Source organism: Miscanthus floridulus, chromosome 10 (assembly GCF_019320115.1).
Source record: "Miscanthus floridulus cultivar M001 chromosome 10, ASM1932011v1, whole genome shotgun sequence".
Classification (NCBI taxonomy): Eukaryota; Viridiplantae; Streptophyta; class Magnoliopsida; order Poales; family Poaceae; genus Miscanthus; species Miscanthus floridulus.
In genome coordinates this window covers 56,018,728-56,039,926 of record NC_089589.1, presented here as the reverse complement: position 1 = coordinate 56,039,926, position 21,199 = coordinate 56,018,728, and the positions used below count along the sequence as shown (strand labels likewise).

At 42.3% G+C, this 21,199-nt stretch overlaps 1 protein-coding gene across 2 annotated transcripts; it reads right to left on the bottom strand.

Annotated features, from left to right (window-relative positions):
• Window positions 1-5,530: 5,530 nt before the first annotated feature.
• On the bottom strand, window positions 5,531-12,545 carry LOC136490283 (ankyrin repeat-containing protein At5g02620-like). 2 transcript variants are annotated; one of them, XM_066486759.1, is made up of 5 exons: window positions 12,464-12,535; window positions 10,532-10,558; window positions 8,140-8,724; window positions 6,719-7,257; window positions 5,531-6,527 (listed from the first exon to the last, which is right to left on the bottom strand). In XM_066486759.1, the coding sequence occupies exons 2-5, from the start codon at window positions 10,539-10,541 to the stop codon at window positions 5,928-5,930; spliced, it is 1,734 nt and encodes a 577-aa protein (XP_066342856.1). In that variant the 5' UTR covers window positions 10,542-10,558; window positions 12,464-12,535; the 3' UTR covers window positions 5,531-5,927. The 2 variants fall into 2 exon arrangements, with proteins under 2 accessions (XP_066342856.1, XP_066342857.1); XM_066486760.1 differs by lacking the exon at window positions 10,532-10,558 and having other exon boundaries at window positions 12,464-12,545.
• Window positions 12,546-21,199: the final 8,654 nt, after the last annotated feature.

Genomic DNA, 21,199 nt, shown 5'->3' with positions numbered 1-21,199 from the left:
AAAAAATTCATCTCTGAGCATGACCAAAGTCGTGTTCCAATGGTAAGGCAGCTTGACTCTGAGTGAAGGGTGTTGGGTTCGATTCCCAGGCACCGCACATTTTTTAATATATGAATTATTCAAACAGATAATAAATTAATGTTCCCACTCTGTAACACGTCTGAATTCATAGTGTGATGGTAAGCCATCTTGCTTGGGAAGTGCAGGTCCTGGGTTCGATTCCTAGGAACCGCACATTTTTTTTAATTTCACTTTTATGGCGAAAATTTTGGCTGACAGGTGGGACCTCAACGGTGAAACTACTGAGCTTCACTTCTATGACAAAGTTCACAACATTTCTATGGCGATTTCTTCTACTTTGTCACAGTTGAACAAAGGGGTTGACGCCCAAACCGGTCATCCATGACGAATATCAAAATTTCGTCATTGATGAACCTTGTTTAGTGACCAAATTTGGGATCATCATACCCAAAACGTCATAGATGAAAGGATTTCTAGTAGTGCATACGGTGTTTTGGGCACCGACTTACTTGGTACTCTATTGAGAATATGAATGGCGGTTTTTAACGCCTCCATCCACAGGCTCAATGGTAAGGTGGAGTAACTTATCATACTGCGCACCATATCCATTAGGGTACGATTGCTCCTTTCGGCTACTCTATTCTGCTGAGGTTCGCCCGGTGTAGAATACTGGGCTACTATGCCATTCTCCTATAAGAACCTTGCAAAATGTCTAGGAACTTGGCCATATGGGGTATGCCGACCATAGTACTCCCCCCCACGGTCGGACCTGACTGTCTTAATCTTTAAATTGTGTTGGTTTTCAACTTCTGCCTTAAATATCTTAAATTTATCCAATGCTTCTGTTCTTTCTTTGATTGGATAAATGTAGCCATAACGGGAGTAATCATCTGTGAATGTTATGAATGAATCATAACCATCCACGCTCTTTACAGGAAACGAACCACAGATGTCTATGTGAATAATCTGTAGAATTCCTACGCTTCGTTTAGCATCTTTCTTAGTTTTCATTACATACTTTCCTTTAATGCATTCTCTGCATTGTTCTAAATCTGAGAGCTCTAATGGAGGAAGAATATCATTCTTAACTAGTCTTTCTATTCCCTCCTTGAAATATAGCCTAAACGATAGTTCCATAATTTTGACAATGCAACGTGAGCTCTCTTTCGTTTTCTGTTTACATCCGCAGACGAGGATACATTCACATTGTCACACACAACGTTCCCATCATCGCATACAACATTCACATCATCACGTAGTGATAACAAATAAAGCTCATTTTGTAAGATAGCAAGACCAACACATGCATTATTAAATGTTATCTTACATTTGCCATTTCCAAAATGGCAATCATATCCATCATTGTCCAAACATGAAACACTAATCAAGTTTCTCTATAACGAGGGAACATAAAGAACATCTCCAAGTATAAGTTTGAAACCATCAGCAAGCTCTAGAGAAAGATCGCCAACGGCTTCAGCTTCTGCTCGGACTCCATTTGTGACTTTAATGTGTCTTTCGCTTCTTTGCGTATTCCTCGTCGAACGGAATCCCTATAAAGAATTAGCAACATGAATAGTTGCACCTGAGTCAATCCACCAAGTAGATTTCGAATACTGTATATACAGGGATTCATTTATGAACGTAATAATGTTCTCACATTTCTTTGCCATGATCATCTTTAAGTAATCGGGACAATCTTTCTTATAATGTCCCGTCTTCTTACGATAGAGACACTAGTCTTTCTCTACTGTGAACTTGTTCTGCTGAGGCTGATGCAGCATGGGACCCTTTCCCTTTGACTTTGAGGAGAAGTTATTATTAGTATTCTTTTTCTTATTGTCTTTCAAATAATTGATAGAGCCACCATTGGTAGCTTTCATTCTCTCCTCCTCTTGCACACATATAGCCATGAGCCTCTCCAAGTCCCACTTCTCGGGCTATATGTTGTAGTTGACAACAAAAGTGTCAAACTCTTTTATCAAGGAAGCAAAAATCAGATGGATAAGGAACTCATCCTTGAGAGCTAGATCCATTGGTTTTAGCTTGGATGCCAAATTGCTCATCCTTAGTATGTGCTCTCTTATGCCACCATTACCAGAGTACCTCTTTGTCACCAGCTGCTTTATCAGCTAGGTAGCATATGTCTTTGAAGAGCCAGTGAACCGACTCTTTATTCTTTCAAGGTACTCGGTGATGGTGTCACACTCTGGGATTGAGCCCACAATTGCATGCTCAATCGTGTTTTTTTTCACAGCCAAATATTTCTTGTTGGTAGTGACCCACTTCCTATGCTCAAGGTCATAGGACATTCTTTAGGATGCAAAATCCCTCTCTCTTGTTGCCCAAGCGGCATCAGCCTCGTTTGTCTCCCTCACCGGTGCCACAGGCTCTGTGGGACATGGTGTGGTGACTACCTAGTCCACCTCAGCCAAGATGAAAGCTAGGTCTATCTTTTTCTTCCACTCCGTATAGTTATCACCTTTGAGAGTGGGGATCTCTTTGATACAACCCATTAAGTTGTATCCGCCTGAAAACACAATTCAAATAGAGTGAGAATATAAATAATAACAATAACAATTGCATGCCTTAGTTCCAACGTTGGTCAAAATTAAAACATACAATTGTTCTCTACATTAATTCTACATCACCGTTGGGCAGAAATAGAATTAATGCAAGACAAAACATCATAATATTGCCATTAATCAACGTTGGTCAGAATAATAACAATATTACAATCAATTAAAACATATCCATTTTCAAAATTAAATTCTCCCGTTGGTTCGAATTTAATAATGAAAATAACATCTTTAAATACGTAGTAGAAAATAATTCAATTTAGTAAATTTTACCCATAGGAAAAATCTCTTTTCTACTTTCTTTATGCCATTTATTCATTTTTCAGGAAATAAATATTTACTGGAAAAAGAAAAAAAGAAAAACTGATTCATTTCGTACTGTTCCTTCGACCTAGCAACCAAAACTGCTCGGCCCGCTTCCTTTGCGCGACGCCCGGCCGAACCCAGGCCGCAACGTGGGCCTGGGCCGGCAAAGCCGCGCCACCGCGCGCACCCGCCTGGGCCGCAAGTCGGCCCGATCAATCTCGACCGCTCATTCAGATCCAACGGCCGTCCACGCGAGTCACTGGATCAAAACGCCGACCGCAGCGGCCCCTTGAAACCCTAGCGGTCATTCTGCACTTTGCTCTCTCTCTCTCTTCTCTTCTCAGCACAGCAGCACCTAGCGAGCATCTGAGAGCGACGACGGTGGAGCGGCAACCATGGCGCCGTCGCCGGCCCCCTCGCCGGCGTGCACGCTCCCCAGCGGGTGAGCGCACCGCCGTCGAGTGGCCTGGCTGTGGCGCCTCTTTGGCCGGAGCCCAGTGTAAGGAAAATGGACCCTAAGCCCATTTACTTTAGATTTTGGTGTTTGATGACCAACACAACCAAATTGGACTAATGAATTTGCAAGTGTTTGTTTTGTAGTTCAATAGGGTGCAAGACGTGACTTGGACGAAGGCGACATGATGATCCAATGATCAACACCTCAAGCAAGACCTTAGGAGCACAAGAGAAGACCCAAGAGATCAAGCAAAGTCCAAGCATGAAGATAGGAACCAAGCCATACGCAAGATCGCGAAGAAACGAGCTCGTAGAGGCGACCAGACGCTGGCGGCAACCGACCGGACGCAGGGCATCAGCGTCCGATCGAGTACAGAGAGGTTCTAGGCGCGCAAAACTATGACCGGACGCGTCCGGTGGCAGGCGACCGGACGCTGGCAGCGTCTGATCGGTGGTTCGCGGCTACAACGGTCGGGACGACCGGACGCGTCCGGTCAGGACGATTCAGTGTCCGGTCAGTAACAGAATTGCGGGAGTTCGACCCCAACGGCTACTTTCTCAGTGGGGCTTATAAATACAACCCCCAACCGGCCATTTGAAGGGAGTGGAGCTGAGGAAACATACCAAGAGTGTTGATACACCATTTGAGTGATCTCCACATGCATAGTGCTTAGTGTTTTATTAGGTGATTAGCATAAGTGCTTTGTGAAGTGCTTAGGTTGATTAGACCACCGCTTATGCGCTTGCTCTAGGTGTTTGCCTAGTGTTTAAGTGAGGTTTGCATACCTCTTGCCACCCCGTGCTTGCGAGCACAAGTGTTGTACATCGGAGGGGCTTGAAGTCTTGCGAGATCACACCAACCGTGTTTGTGGTGTGGCCGCCACCGTGTACCGGAGGGAACAAGGCCCGTGGCGTTTCGGCTGGAAGCTTGATAGTGAAGACGGCAGGGAGCATCCGGGAGAGACTTGCCGAGAGGCACATCAGAGACCCACTTACGCGTGGGAAAGGCCCGAGGCTATCCACGGAGTTACCCAACCGGGAGCTTGGTCCTTGCGAGGGATTCCTTGCAAGAGGCTCCAACAAGGACTAGGGGGAAGCTTGCGCGCTTCTCGATACCTCGGTAAAAATATCGGAGTCGTCGACGGGAGTTTGCATATCTCTACCTTGCTCTTTAGCTTCCGCATTTACATTGATTACTTTACTACGTTTGCGGTAGAGATAGCAATACACTAGCAAAACTATAAGTTGCACATCTAGATAGTTTATCTATTGCATAGGTTTTGCTAGGGTAAGAAAAAGAGGCTATAGTTTAGAGTTAGAATTTTAAGTTGCCTAATTCATCCCCCCCCTCTTAGGCGTCACGGTCCCTTCACCCGGCGAGCAATGCCCCCGGCTTGGCCTTCTTCTCCCTGCGCGCCGGCGAGGTAGCAGCGCTGCGCAGTGGCGAGGTAGGTCTCCCCTTCCCCAACATCGATCTCTTTGATTTGCTTCTCTATTTCTGCTCTCGGATTCAACCGATTGGGGATGGGGATCGAAGTTAGGGTTAGGGTTCCACTGTTCATCTTCCCCATGAAATCTTCACGGGTTTAGGGTTTGGCTCTTACCTTCTTAAGGCCGAAACCCTCTTCTTTTTGTCCTTTCCTTAACCCAGTTAGGGTTAGGGTTCAACCGAACCTCCTTTCCATAACCCAGTTAGGGTTAGGGTTCAACCGAACCCTCTGTTCTTGTTAGCCCCACACTGGATCTAACCTTCTACTTCATTTTCTAATCGGTTTACCCGTTCTAGATCTAAAAACCCTAGAAACCGATGGCTCTGGTACCATTGTTAGACCTATAGGATCACTAGGAACATAGATCTAGCCGGGTACTTGCTATTGAATAGAATCACGAGCCCTAGTACATCTACTATTGCAACGAGACATAGAGGGGTGGAGTAGAAGATGGACGTGTCAAACCTTACACCGCAGTGGAAGATCTGCTCGCGTCCGCCATGTAGTCGATCTGCGCTAGGGCAGCGATGGTCGAGGAAGAGGATGTCGGTGATAGGCAGTGGCGACCGGCAATGAAGGCAGTGAAGTCCGGTGACGCAGTCCGGAGGCGGCGCGGCTGGTGGCTTTCCGTCACTAGCTGCGCCCCTCTCTGATCGGATTAGGGTTTAGATGTCGGTGGGGAGCTCGGCTCAGGTCAACCTCGTGATAAGAGCCGCCAGCCCCCACTTTTTTTTATAGCACAGTGTGATAGGGGCCCTCCAGCCATGGTGGGCTGGGCGCCCCCGATCAGGGCGCGAATCAAAGGCCCAACTGGGCCGTTGGGTCCAGTTAGGATTAGAGATCAATCTAACAATGACAAATCCTGTGGAACCTAACATATTTCTCATCAACAAAGTAGCAGAGTTGTAGGATGTCCAACTCGGAAATAAAATACTATCACTCATCTACACAGGCTTTATTACAGCGATTCCAAACTACCCAAACAATAGTGCTGTTTGGCAAACATTTCAACATATGCTGTTCCCTTATGTTTCCAACATAAAGCAGATGGAACCAATAACTGAAGGTGATGAAGCTAGACCATATCGAGGAGCTCTGAATTGAAAGTCCGACCCAACCGAAATCTAAGTTTCAAGATGGGCCATTCACCAAGAATCTTAGTGAGAATGGGCAGTAAAGACGTCAGAGTGCATACCGCAACGGCCAACCATAGGAGACGAGGAGCCAGAACAGTGTATAAACCAGTTGCGAATGCTGTGGTGGTTGCCATGTATGCAAACCACATAAGCTTCTTTGTAAAAGACCTGTAGTGAAGCAGGAACTCAAGATCCTCCCACCTGGCTATGATGCATACAAAGGCAACAGCAAGTGAGGAGCACATAGCCAAGGTGTCGGAGATCAGGAATGCCTTAAACGCAAACTTCCTTGCCATGATGGGAAGCCCCTCGGTTCCAGCATCAGTGCTATATCCTCCGGGCAAAGTGAAAGCAGCAGCAAAGGTAATGGTGGCAATGAGAATCGCCACCAGGGAAGTGTTGCCTGTATATGTTTGAGTCAGTGACTTGATATCCTCCCTAGATGATTTTGTCACTTTATGGTGGGCTTCCCTCCAGACATTATAAATATTTGTTGCGTCTTGAGGATCAGCTTTCAACATAAGCATGGATACTTCGTTCTGCATATAGAAAGATGCAAAAGGAGCTTGGTAACCATGATAGTCTAAATCTGATGTTTCAGGTAAGGAAGATGGATCGACACGCGCGTGCATAGAATATTAGCATAAGCACTGATTTTTTGTGGAGTAATGAAAGTAGTACTATACGTACAAATAATTAAGAAAACCTATATACGACGTAACGTACGTACCCAGTTTAATGTCTTGGAATGGTCGGTGGTAGTCCACAATTCCCCTATTGCATCGCTTCCACTGTTGTTAAGCACTGTGACGTCTATGTCTGGGTGAAGCAGTAAAGCAGCGACCATCTTCGGATTGCACTTTTGGACTGCGATGTGCAGAGCAGTATTTCCATCTTTATCTCGCATGTTAATGAGTCTACCGAATTGTGGCAAACCCAGGACAAAATCTACGAACTCCATCTGTCCTTCCCACACAGCTTCGTGCAGACATGTCCAGCCATTTGTTTCAGCAAGGGGGGCATCTGGACAATGTTTAAGAAGCTCTCGGGCAACACCAACATGGCCTCTGAATGCAGCAGAATTAAGAAGAGGGACACCACCGGCATCTGAGGAGGCTACATACCCTAAAGACCGATCATGATCCAACAGTACACTTAGCACGTCAATCTTGTCCCCAAGTACAGCCAGCTGCAGTGGAGTGTTTTTGTTACTCTTGTTATCTTCTGTTGCGAGCGCAGGACGTGTCTCCATAATCTGTTTAGCGATAGCTGCAAATCATGTAAGTAATTAAAGAAGGTCAACATCCATCGAATGACGACATGTGTGATATGATGGGGTGGTAATAAATTAAAGGGCACGTCTGCTTTGTATCTGTTTTCGGCCCAAGCCATATTTGACAAGCTAGTCAGAAAATTTTTGGCACCCATTTGCATTGGTTCGTGGCCAATATAGTTTGACATGCCCCAGCTAACTAATATTTGCCATGCCCAGCTTTGGAATGAGGAGGACATTGCACGGGCCATCATGCATGCATTTTGCTCGGCTAGATCCAGCATCCGGGCTCTCGGATCCGGCCACCAACGGCGGCGAGGGCGCGGATCCGGCCACCACCGACGCGGATCCTGCAACCAGCAGTGGCGTGGGCGTGGATCCGACCACCAGCGGCGGCACGACGTTCCCGGAAGCGGGCCCAGTGTTGGGCCTGAGAGTGGGCTCAGCGTTGGGCCTGAATTTTTTTTGTTTTTTTATTGATTTACCAAGGTGGGCGTTATAAGACGCCCGCCTCCGCTAACTGATTAACCGAGGCAGGCAAGGTAAACGCCTCCGTTATTCACGGATTAACCATGATCTTTCGAGGGAGCCGGTTGCCTTTGCCTGCCTCCGAAAATAAAAAACGCCTGCCTCCATTAAGTTTATTGTAGTAGTGTAGGAAGGATAGTAAAAAAGGCAATCTTCTCTCTCATAGATTGGCTTGGCCACAAAATCGAAACAACTTTTTTATTGCCCTGTTTTGTTATTCCCCAGAAATCTTTGGATTGGCTCTGGCATGGACTAAAACCAAAAGAATAATAGTACGTCACCCCTTACACAGATTTTAGTTTCTCGAAAAAAAGAAGAAGCAAAAAGGTATAGGACCTGGCATGTCTCACCTGAATTTCCATTTCTCACCGCAGCATTAAGAGCATTCTGGCCGTCCGTCCCCCCATGAGCAGAATCAGGAATCTCCAACAGTTTCTCGAAGACATCCTTGTAATTTCTCATCACCGCGATGAACATGGGTGACTCATCGTATTTGTTCACAGCTTTGGACAAAGCAGGCTCCGCTGCGATCAGCTCCAGCGCAAGTTCCCTGCGGCCGCTTCGGATGGCGTGGTGCAGTGCATTGTTCCCTTGCTTGTCTTGCATCAAGATTGCCTCGCTCGGATGGAGATCACGGTAGCACCTGAGAAAAGATGAAGCTAAAGTGGTACTGGTACGGCCACTTGTCACTGCTGCGACAAGTGGAGTCTCCCTGTCATTGTTGACAGCGGAGAGGAGCGACCGGTTCAGGGCCATGACTTCCATGCAGAATCCATCATGGCCATGCACGGCGGAGATGTGGAGGCAGGTGTTGCCCTGTGGAGTTGTTCCAAGCAGCACGGCTGGGTCATGAAGGGCCAACTGTTTCATCATTGTCGCGTCATCAGATGCCGCGGCATCAAGCAGCCGGCTGTCCATCATCGTTGTCCTTTTCCCTAGATATAAATAATAAATTGTTGGATCGAAAATCAGTCTAATGTTCCAGAAAAGTATTGAACTGTCTGCTCAATAATTGTCAGTAATAACGAAACAGGAACGGAATTGAATCGGCCGTCCGTTTGTGCACATATTCAGATTCTAATCACTACCGGACTCCTTGAGTTTGTCGAGTGCCCGAAACACTCGGCAAAAGGCATAAAACACTCGACAAATGGTTCGCTGAGTGTAACACTCGGCGAACAGCACTCGTCCAAAAAAGTGACGGTAAAGCCAACTTTGCCGAGTGCCCGACACTCGGTAAAGTTGAAATCGAAAAAAAAACCCGAAAAAAATAGGAATTTTTACCCAAAAAATTGAATTTTTTTTTATCGATGGAGGCCCCCACCGGCCAGCGCCCGCCCACCCATCTACGACATTTTTCGCGTGAATTTCATGGCTACGCGGCCGACGCGATTCGAACCCAAGACCTCTCGCTGTGCACGTATCTCCTCTACCACTACACCACACTCTCACTTGTGTCTCTATTCCGTTTTAGTTCCCAATATATTATACTAAATCGAGTGTAAATTGCATGTTTGAGGCCCTAAATGAATTCAAATAAAAAAGTTGTAAACTACAAAGTTTCATAACTTTTCGAGATCTACACTTTTAGTTTAGGAAGTTTTTCCATCCGAGGTCGTTTACAAAATTTGAATTTTAAAATTTTGAAATTCAAACACAATTTTGCATGAAAAGATGTTTTCAAATAAAAAATTTGTAAACTACAAAGTTTCATAACTTTTCGAGATCTACACTTTTAGTTTAGGAAGTTTTTCCATCCGAGGTCGTTTACAAAATTTGAATTTTAAAATTTTGAAATTCAAACACAGTTTTGCATGACAAGATATTTTCAAATCAAAAAGTTGTAAACTACAAAGTTTCATAACTTTTCAAAATCTACACTTTTAGTTTAGGAAGTTTTTCCATCCGAGGTTGTTTACAAAATTTGAATTTTAAAATTTTGAAATTCAAACACAGTTTTGCATGACAAGATGTTTTCAAATCAAAAAGTTGTCAACTACAATGTTTCATAACTTTTCGAGATCTACAAAGTTTATTTTGGTTGTTTGGTCATCTGTTCATTCGACATGGTCGTTCTAACATTATTCACAAATCTTATATATCTCTCTTGTAGTTTCAGAAACTACAAGAGAGATATGTTAGATTTGTGAACAAATTTATTTTCACTTTGTCGTATGAAGAAAAGACCAAAACAAACATTGTACATCTTGATGAGTTATACAACTTTGTAGTTGAAAACTTTTTCATTTGAATTAATTTACTACTTCAAAATGTGCTTTGAAATTTTCTTTGCCGAGTGTAAAAAAATAACACTCGGCAAAGAAGCCCTTTGCCGAGTGTCAAAAAAAACACTCAGCAAAGAGACTCTTTGCCGAGTGTTAAAAAAACACTCGGCAAATAGCCTCTTTGCCGAGTGTCAAAAAAAACACTCAGCAAAGGCGTCTTTGCCGAGTGTCCAAAAAAGAACACTCGGCAAAGCACCTGACACTCGGCAACTTAGACGTTTCCGGTAGTGAATTAATATGCACACGACAGTATACAATATTTCACCCACCCATTACACAAGGATAAACACGCACCACAATGCTCACCAGTTACTAATTTATGCACCACGGCACCTACTAATGTGCTTCCTATATATTATGAAATTATATGCTTATAAAGGATTGACTCGTTCTTTGCCCCTTGGATCAAATAAGCTCTAATTTGTGGGAGGTACAACAAACAATGAGATTTTAATACCTGCTTCCATAATTTGGCAGTTGGCAGCTGGACGTTGATGGAGGCAGGCATGCAATGAGAAACAACAACTGTTAGATCGATCAACGCAGCCAACACTACGGGATACAATTACTTTGCCGAGTGCCAGGGGCGGCAGATCCGGGGGAGGGGCGCCGCTGGTGAGGGAGGGGAGGGGCGGGGCGGCAGATCCAGGGGAGGGGGGCCGGGGAAGAGAGGGAGGGGAGGGGGCCGGCCGCCGGCGGGAGGAGGGGAGGCGCCGGCCACACGCGGGAGAGGATGGGAGGGAGCGAGCTAGGAGGGAGGGGAGGGGGTGTGTGCGTGAGGGGGGGGGGGGAGGGGCGGGGTCTGGACATGGAGATCATGGTGGGCACTATCACGCTGCGTGTGCCAGCAGGGCTGACCGGTGTGCGACCCCTAGATGCGCAACCGCATGAGCAAGCATGATGATGGCGGCTCCACAGAGCCCGCCTCGGACTTTGTGATTGGAGAGGTAAGCTTGGAAATTCACTACTACTGGCACTGCAAATTTGCGATCTAGTACTCAGCGATAACATTTCTCTACCACTATAGCATATACTTATTTAATTTATGATTATATATAGGACCCAATCTTTTTATATTAACATTTTATAATATTATATTAAATATTTTAGCTACTAAATGAACTCAAACAAAAAAAAATCAACTATAAAGATTTGAATCTTGTCAAGCACTACAACTTTAGTACTTTAGTATATAGGATGTGTCTCTATCATAGATTGTTTGAAAAGTTCAAATAATTAAATCTCAAAATATGTGAATTTAAAATAAATATTTGAGATACCAAACAACTTCAAATAAAAAACTTGTCAACAACAAATATATAGGTTAGGTTGGCCACTACAACTTTGGTATTAACTATGTGACCTTCCGAGGTCGTGTAAGACTTCTAAATTTTGAATTTCAAATTCTATGAACTTTGAATAGATATTTAGGACTCTAAATGACTTCAAATAAAAAAAATTAACTACAAAGTTTTATATTATATTGAGAAGTACAACTTTTGGTATAGGCCATATCAATAAGGATGAAAACAGTCGGAAACTGTCGGAAAACCCCTCAACCGTTTTCTACTTTTACATTTGAATATGAAAACGAAAGCGAAAGCGGTAAAGGCGGACGCGAAAACGAATGCGAACTTACGGAATATCGAGAATTTTGAAAACAAACCAAATCGAGCGGACTTATGTCGAACACGGCCGGTATATGAAAAATCAATATGGAATACCAACCCGTAGGATCAAGTTGTAACCCCCTATGTTTTTCCTCATGCTAAAATTCACTAAAAATTTGAAATTTTTAAAATTTTACAACAAATTAAAACTTATTTTCTGCAAAACTATTTTAAACCTTAAATTAAAATTCACCATATGCATTTTCGTGTGTTGATGTGCTTTATGGATTTTATTTGTGGCACCAAAAATATTTACCTTGAGTCTCCAACCCAAACCCCTTCCTAGAATTCAAATCAAATCACTTCAAATCCCCCTCCTTGATTTTCTGGGAATTTCAAAAGTTGTCACAAAAATACAAAATTTTCCACGGTTTTTGAAATTTCAGTTTCCCATCAAATTTTAGACCCAATATTTCACCACTTCATTCAAAATAATTTCATATGTTGAGGACAAATATATGCTTACACTAAAGTACTAGTTAATACATAGTTAATTGACAAACTGTTAATTTACAAACGAATACAACAGGTGCGCCCAACATTTTTCAGTTAACGCAAGCATTTTCCTGCGGCCACTAACCCCAAGTGCTGTTGAACGGCCAAATGGGGCTGAGAAAGCTTGCAAATATGCAGGCCCAGAACCATCACCGAGAAGCATTTCCATATGTGCTTTTGCTAATATGAATCTTGAGGCCATGAGGCAGTGGGTGGTCAGTTACCTGGTGCTGGAGGACGTGAGTGCGCTCTGTGCCTCAGCAGCGTGACGGCAGTGGCGGCAACAGCGCGCTTGGCTTCTCGCTTCTGTCTTTGGCCGGCGAACTGAATCGGGCCAGGGTGACGCGCTTAAATAGCCCAGGGGCGAGGACAATAAAGGCGGACGGTGGCTGGGCCATGGTGTTTGATAACAACACCAGTCAAGTACGTCCACACAGTTTTCGTCAAGCTTGTTCACACCTGCGTCCACGTATACAGACAGACAAGTATAAGAGCTGTCCACGTATACAGACAGACAAGTATAGGAGCTGTTCGTGCGCGGTTGTGGGTTTAGCTAGCACAACTGCGTTGCAAGCAGGGAACTATGAGGTACTATATTTTTACCTGTCCAGAGTAGAAGGTGACACTACTAAAAAAACGTTTGTGGTAATGGAACAATTTTTTTAGGGGCGGCTTGTGATAGAGTCGCTTCTACAGTAGGCGTGTTCGGGACCCACGAGACCAGCCGCCCCTACAAATGGCACAGTAGAGGCGGTTGGTGATACGAGCCGCCCCTACAAATGGGTCGATTTGTAGGGCGGCTCACTCACCAGCCGCTCCCGGTATTGCGATTTGTAGGGGCGGCTCAATCACCAGCCGCCCCTACAAATGCACTAACAAAAGATTGCAGCCTCCTTCTTCCTCCTAAGGTCACTCACTCCTACCAAAAAAAAGGCTTGGGAGGCCTTGGACATCTCCTAAAAATTGCTCTAGTAAGGGGGAATGTTTTAGTCTCAATTTTTTTGGTGGAGAGGTTGTAGAAGGTAAGAAAATGTTATTCCATACTTTTTTTGAAGTTTTAATGGTTGGTTAGTGAGTAATTAGAGTTTTACTCTCCTCTCTCTTCTATGGTGCTTGAGCTACTTATGAAGCAAATTAGACCCAAGTTTTGAATGTACTAGGGTAAATTAGGAAGGAGAACAAGATCATACCCTGATTTGGTCCATGTTTCTTGATTTTAGTAAACAATTAGTTAGTTTTATGGATGTTTAATGTGCATGTAGATCTAGATTTAGATCTAGGGTTTGGTTTTTTTATTAATTTTGTTTTTGTAAATTTATGTTTGATGAAATTGGACTAGGGTTTGCATGGAAGATATTGGATAAAATATAATTGTTGCTAATTGTTGTCTTTGAAATTGTTTATTGTAATCAACAAATATGTATTTTAATTATTTATGGATAAATAGGCCATTAATTAATTCTTTTCTACCATGGTGTGTTTGTATGCTTCATGTAATTATGTTTGATTTATATTCATATATATCTGAAGTATATACAATTATTCTCAAGTAATTATTAATTTGATTTATTTTATATATATCTAAATAAGTAGTCCTTTAATGTTTATTTTGTTGTTGTTGTAAAAGATGGAGTACAAGAACTCTTGAATGTATGGTTCGTTAAGGTTCAAGGCATGTTTCCATGAAGAGGTGGATAAATTTATTGAAGCCGTAGAGAAGCATGCAACGACGTTGATAGAGAATAAGAATATAATTATTTATCCTTGTAAAGATTGCAAGAACTGTATGGCATGGACAGATGTAACTATCATCAGATCACATTTGATTATGCGACGATTTGTTGAGGACTACACAGTGTGGATTCATCATGGTGAAATGGTATTGTTAACGATGAGGATGAGGAGGAATACGACGACGAAACCCTAGAATCCCTATCTCAATATTCAGCAGAGCTTGATGCACGAATGGATCCTGAGTTTGGCAATGAACAAGGTGGTGATGCTGGTGGTTGGGATGGTAACGACGAAGGTGGTGCCAATAATGATGGCGGAGCACGTGTCAGGGATGAAGATGATTTGGAGGACATGATTCATGCTCTTGGACTAGAGATTTTACTAAAGAGCCCGAAAGGTCTAGAAAATTTGAAAAGGGTAACAAAAGTATTGAAGGAGACTGTGTATGGTGTTAAAAATGGTTGTCCGACATATTGGACATTGCTACGTTTTGTGCTTGAGCTACTCATCCTGAAGGCTAAGTACGGCTGGTCATACTATAGTTTCAATGATCTATTACGTCTCCTATCATGGGTGCTGCCACAACCAAACTCAGTTCCCGCCAACACATACCAAGCGAAGAAGGTCATATATCCATTGACAATGGGGGTTGAAAAAAATCTATGCATGCCCCAACCACTGTATCCTTTTTTGTGGCAAAACATTCAAGTCACTGGATAAATGTCCCCGGTGTGGGGCCAGCCGGTATAAGAACAATGACCTTTATGGTGGGGACGAAGCCTCCACAGAGAAAAAGAGGAATAAGAAGGGTACGAAAAAGGTGGTACAAGAATCTCAGCCCCCAGAGAACACTCCATTAGGCAACGATGCAAAGCAGAGAAGAATTCCTGCCTTGGTAATGTGGTACCTGCTAGTGACCGACCGATTGAGACGTATCTTCCTAAACCCTAAAGAAGCCGCACTCATGACATGGTGGGATGATGAGCGCAAGGTGGATGATGATAAGATTGCACACCTGGCTGATTATAGTCAGTGGCAAATGATCGATGAGAAGCACAAAGAATTCAGCGATGACCCAAGGAATATACGGTTTGGCTTGACCATCGATGGAATGAATCCCTTCAATGAGAGGATGAGCAACCACAGCACTTGGCCAGTGATCTTGACCATGTACAACATCCCAACGTGGTTGTGTTAGAAGAGAAAGTACATTCTCCTCACTATTCTTATTTCTGGCCCTAATCAACTAGGCATTGATATAGACGTGTTCCTTAAGCCTTTGATGCAAGAAATGGAAAGGCTATGGAGGCATGGGGAGCCAATGTACGATGCGTTCCGAAAGGAGGACTTCATGTAGAGCAATAATATTTATTACTACCAATGATTACCTCACATTGTTTGCTTTGTCTGGACAGATCAAAGGAAAGACGGGATACTTAGTTTGCTTGGATGGTACTACATGGGTGTTCCTGGATGCATCCAAGAAGATAGTTTACCTAAGGAACCGACGCTTCTTAAAGACAAGTCACAAGTACCACAGCAAATTGTTCTTTAGATTTTATGACAACACCCTAGAGATTGAACCCCCTCCTGAGAGACGTCATAACGGAGAACACATGTACAGAATTGTGAAAAACATATGTGTCGTCTATGAAAAGAAGAATCCGGATGAGATGAACAGAGATAGAAGCACACCTCCTGTCGAAGGCGTACCTTTCAAGAAACAATCGATCTTCTTTCAGTATCTGCCTTATTGGCCAGACTTGGAGGTCCCCCATGCCATTGATGCTATGCACGTGCAGAAGAATGTCTTTGAGAGTCTCATTGCTACCTTGATGGACATAGGCAAGTCAAAGGATTGTCTGAAATCATGGAAAGACATGGTGTAGCTAAACGTGATGCCACAGCTTCACTCGGTACCTGAGGCTAATGGAAAATACACTCTACCCGCGGCGTGCTTCAACCTAACACCAGAAGAGAAGAGAGCTATATGCACTTTCCTGAGGGGGGTCAAAGTCTCAACTAGGTTTTCAGCGAATCTGAAGAAGCTAGTGTCAATCAAGGACTTGTCAATAACACACTGCAAGGCTCATGATTGTCATGTGATGCTGACAGTGTTTCTACCTATTGCAATCAGGGCTATAAAGCCAGAGTTCTTGAAAATGGCCATCACCCGCATGTGCTACTTCTTTTCGAAGATCTCACAGAAGACGATTGGCAAGAAAGAGCTGAGTGACCTACATGAATTTATGGTGGAGACACAAAACCAACTAGAGATGTGTTTACCTCCTGCTTTTTTGATATAATGCCACATCTCATGATTCACATGGTTCATCAGATACAGGCGCTGGGCCCTTGCTACTTGCATGAAATGTGGTCATATGAGCGCTTCATGTCGGTTATAAGCTGATACGTGCATAATCGAGCATACCCAGAGGGCTTCATGATAGAGGGTTACAGTACTGAAGAAGTCATCAAGTGCTGTCAAGAGTACCTAAAAGTACAGAAAGGGATTGATAAACCCGATTCTCATCACAAGGGTAGGCTAGCTGGGAAGGGCACCAGTGGTAGAAAAGTGTTCATCGACCATGATTACAAAGAAGTGAGTCGGGCGCATTATAGTGTCTTGTAGAGTACACAAATGATGCAACCGTATATTGATGAACACTTGGCTATCATTATGGTGGAGAGAAATGGTCGTTCAGATGATTGGGCCATGAAATAGCACAAGCAACAACTAACTACATGGTTGAAGGACAAAAACATACTGTCTGGAGAAACCATAGACTCTATTACCATCAGTAGGTAGGTGGAGGGGCCATCGAGAAAAGTGACATCTTGGAAAGCTTATGACATCAATGGGTACACGTACTATACCCACATAAAGGATAGTAAATATGTGAACCAAAACAGTGGTGTTCGAATAGAAGCTCTCAATGGAGTAGGGCAAAAGATCCAATACTTTGGCATAATTGAAGAGATATGGGAACTTTACTATGGAAGGGATATAATGGTGGCCCTGTTTCAATGCCGCTAGATCAAACAACACCAACTGAATGAGATCGGATTGAGAGTCCTGGACCTCGAGAATCTAGGCTACCAAGATGACCCTTGGGTGCTCGCTTCATGTGTCATACAAGTTTTCTATACACCTGACCCACAAAGTAACTTCCCCCAAAAGAAGACAAAGCATGTGGTTGCCTCCGGGAAACAGCACATAATTGGAGTTGATGGCATTGACGATGTTGAAGCTTACAATAACTATGATGAAATGCCACTATTCATAGACTTTCCTAAGAAGATTAGTGTTGTGGAAAAGAACCTGCCCAAAAACATATTGCCATAGGAATGAAAAGGTGTCAAGGGAAAAGCTGTTACAGCGGGCTAGCTAGTTGTTGAACGTGGAGTGTTTTGTGTAAGTGTGTGTGTTTATAAGACTTTATTTATGCATGTGTGTGAGACTATATATCTATGTATGTGTGTGAGATTACATTTATGCATGTGTGTGAGACTACCCTTTGCAACATCTAGATGAACCTATTTAGCATCCACTCTATTACTACTAAAACAGTTGTAACACACAGACACATAAAATAGGCACTTATTACTACTGCAACATGTTCGGACTACTATTGAAACACTTAAAACAAGCACTTAACATTTTATGAAATGAAGACATGACCAAAATAAAAGTTGGAGATCTTGACGAGTTATACAACTTTTATATTCATCACCTTTACAGCTGAAATCATTTAGTGGTTGAAAATCAGGTTTGAAGTTGTCATTTTCTAAAATTCAAAATTTGAATTGTCCAAAATTAGAAACAAAGATAGATGACCAGACTAAACTGATAGAGCATGATTTTAGAAAATTTTAGGAAAAAACCATCACAAATGGGGGTTAGTATGAGGGAGAAAAACTAGTTACAAGTTTCAGCCATAGATTAAAAAGAGAAATCACACTTGTTCATCGTTGATCATCATAAATAGTTGTGATTTTTCTTTTTAATCTCTGGGTAAAATTTGTAACTAGTCTTTCTCCCTCATACCATCTCCAAATGTGATTATTTTTTTCTTAAAATTTTCTAAAATCATGTCCTATCAAGTTACTATATTGATTTGGTCATTCTTTTTGTTTGACAAAGTTTGAGCAATTCAAATTTTCAAATTTTAAAAAATAACATGTTCTAACAAGATTTTAAAACATCAAATGATTTTAGCTGAAAAAGTGATGAATACCAAAGTTGTATAACTCATCAAGATCTACAACTTTTATTTTGGTCATTTCTTCATCTAACAAAGTGATAGTAAACAGTGGTCACAAATCAACATGTCTCTCGTATAGTTTATGAAAGTACGAGTGATATGTTGATTTGTGAACAATGTTTACTAACACTTTGTTAAATGAAGAAATGATCAAAATAAAAATTGTAGACAGTGATGAGTTCAACAATTTTTATGTTCATGACTTTTCTAGTTGAAATGAATTAAGGTTTCAAAATCTTGTTTCAAGTTACCATTTATTAAAATTCAAAATTTGAACTATACAAATTTAGTCAAATGAAAAGATGACCAAAATAAAAGTTGTAGATAGTGATGTGTTCAACAACTTTTATGTTCATGACTTTCTTATTTGAAATCATTTAAGGTTTCAAAATCTTGTTTGAAGTTGCCATTTATTGAAATTCAAAATTTGAACTTTTCAAATATTGTCAAATGAAAAGATGACCAAAATATAAGTTGTACATCTTGATGAGTTCTACAACTTTGATGTTTACAAAATTTGCATTTGAGGTCCTTTAGTGTCCTAAAATTGTTTTAGTTGTTTTGAATTTCAAAGTTTTAATTTTTAAAATATTGTTTTTATAAAGAAGAAAATATAGAATTATATATTTTCTATATAAAAAATGTATATACAGATACATTTATATATATAGAATAATCAGAAAACAAATATATATACATTTATATATATAGAAAAAAATATATATAGAACAAGTAATAAAAATAAATTGAAAAATGTCCCTACAAATGCATTTGTAGGGGCGGCTTAGTCAGGAACCGTCCCTACAAATACATTTGTAGGGGCGGCTCACTCTCCAGCCGCCCCTATAAATCGTCCCCAGTATAAATATAGGGCGCACGGGGAGGCCAAAATTTGGCTAAGTCTAGGCGCTCTTCTTCCTCGCGGACGCCGTCAGGCTGCCGAACCCGCCGTCGCCGCCACCATCTCCGTGCCGTAGCGCCGCTTCCTCTCACCTCCGCCGACCTGTGTGCGCCCGGCCGTGTGCTTTGGCAGTCCTCCCCACTCTTCCTCTTCGTCCTCCATGCCTTGGAGCTTCGTGGGGTCCTGCTGCTAACCCTAGCGCCGCCGCCGTTCGTGGGGGCGAGAAGCTCTGCCACCGCCTCCGCTGGGGCTCGACCGTCTTCCTTGGCCCCGTCCGCCGCTAGGACCCATTGTGGAACCCTAGTCGTGGGCGAGGACACTCCATTAGGCAACACCGCGCACTCCATCTGCTTGGAAGAAAGACCGCTCCCCTCCCCTCGCCATCCTCCGACCCTATCCGAGGTACAAGCACAATCATTGTGCTGCGTATTCTTGCTTGTGAGCTACTGAGATCTAGTTTCCCATTCAAATTAAAGGGTCTGGTAGTGTTTTCTTTGCTTGTCTGATGTTCTTAGCCCTAGTGTGTACTTGTGAGTTTCGATCTGGCAAGAGCCCCCTAAACCGCTACAGTTTCTATTGATTTTTTTAGTTTGAATAAATTTTGAAGAAATCTGTACCACTGCTCCCGACCCCACTACTTGTCAGGCTTACTACAATTTGTTTAACCTAAAGATATAACAAATGTATGAAGCCTTCCTCTACTAACTGCTTGCCTGCTTTACATTGGTACCTCTCTTTGATTACTAGTTTTAGGTGATTCCATGTGTTGGAAAGTTTAATGCTCTTGTGTAAGTTTTTTATGCCATCTGATACTCAGTGCTGGTTATTGATATAATTAAGTACTAAGAGGGGAAAAATAAGTCTCAATCATTTTAGAAATAATTGTTGAAATAGCTCAACAAGGAAATACTACTTCCGATTCATATTTTCTCTAATGCGTGATTGATTCTTGTCATTTAAATGGATAATAAGTATCATCTTTTGCTCTGAGGTAAGCGATTAAGGTCGCTTGATGACTGTATTGTATATTGCTACTAATACACTAATGTTTATGGTTGTACATCTGAGCACAAATAAATAGAGAATGGAGAAATATTTTCTTCCTGTGATCACAAGAAATAGTTTCTGATTTAGTACTGCTACATGAGATGGAGAAATTAGTACTGCTGAAATTAGTATTGCTACATGTGATCTAGTCTCATTTCTTATGCATTTAGCTGAAATATTTCTTGTGCATTTATCTGATTTAGTTTTCTGAATAAGATCTGGTTTAGTTCTTGCTGGTTGCAGCTGGAGTCTAACTTGACCCCTCTGTAGTTCAGTTTGTGTCGCAGGTTATAGCTGGTTATGTCAGCTAGCTTAATTTTTAAAATTATAAATACATACGTTGAGTCCTGCAGTTCAGTTTTCATTCAGTTGAGTTTAACTCGATTTCGTTGAGTTCTGGAGGTATGCAGTATTTATTTTTCATGTACTCCTGTATCTTTTCTGAAATGCATTCAGGGTGCAGTAGCAGTTCTGCATTGGTATCTCTATTTTTGTAAGTTGTCTGAATTAGCTGCACTCTCCGTTTTTCAGTCAGTTCAAAGCTTCTCTGTATTCCTATCGTTTGTCGGTACAGGTCTGAACTTGTGTGATTATATTTTTTCTTGCAATAGTGTTGCATGTTCCTCTTAATTCCAGCACGTACTTAGTTCACCTGAGTTTGCTTTTGTCCTAGCTGTAGCAGTATGTCTATGTTTGTTAAGCAGCTGTTGCTTGGTGGATCTGCAGGGGTCTTCCAACCATGTGGCAGCAGTCTGTTATATGGTCAGTAATATATATGGTCACTAGTTCATTGATTTTCTGCTAATAATGAGACCAATACTGCTGTTTTTTTGGCTATTTTTGCCATCAGCTGCTGCTCTATGTTTGCTAAGCAGTTGTTGCTTTTTTTGCCAAATCTCCCCTCTCCTCTTCTTTGTTTTGCTGATGATGAAATTGTCCAAGTCCTTACATTATATGGAATATGAGCTGATGATCAAGAACTTGAGAGGAACTTGGCATCATTACCAGCCGCC

Coding starts and splice junctions, on each gene's coding strand:
- LOC136490283 (XM_066486759.1), bottom strand. Junction 7,258..8,139: donor GGTGAGAAATGGAAATTCAG/GTGAGACATGCC, acceptor CATGATTTGCAG/CTATCGCTAAACAGATTATG. Junction 6,528..6,718: donor ATTCCAAGACATTAAACTGG/GTACGTACGTTA, acceptor TTCTATATGCAG/AACGAAGTATCCATGCTTAT.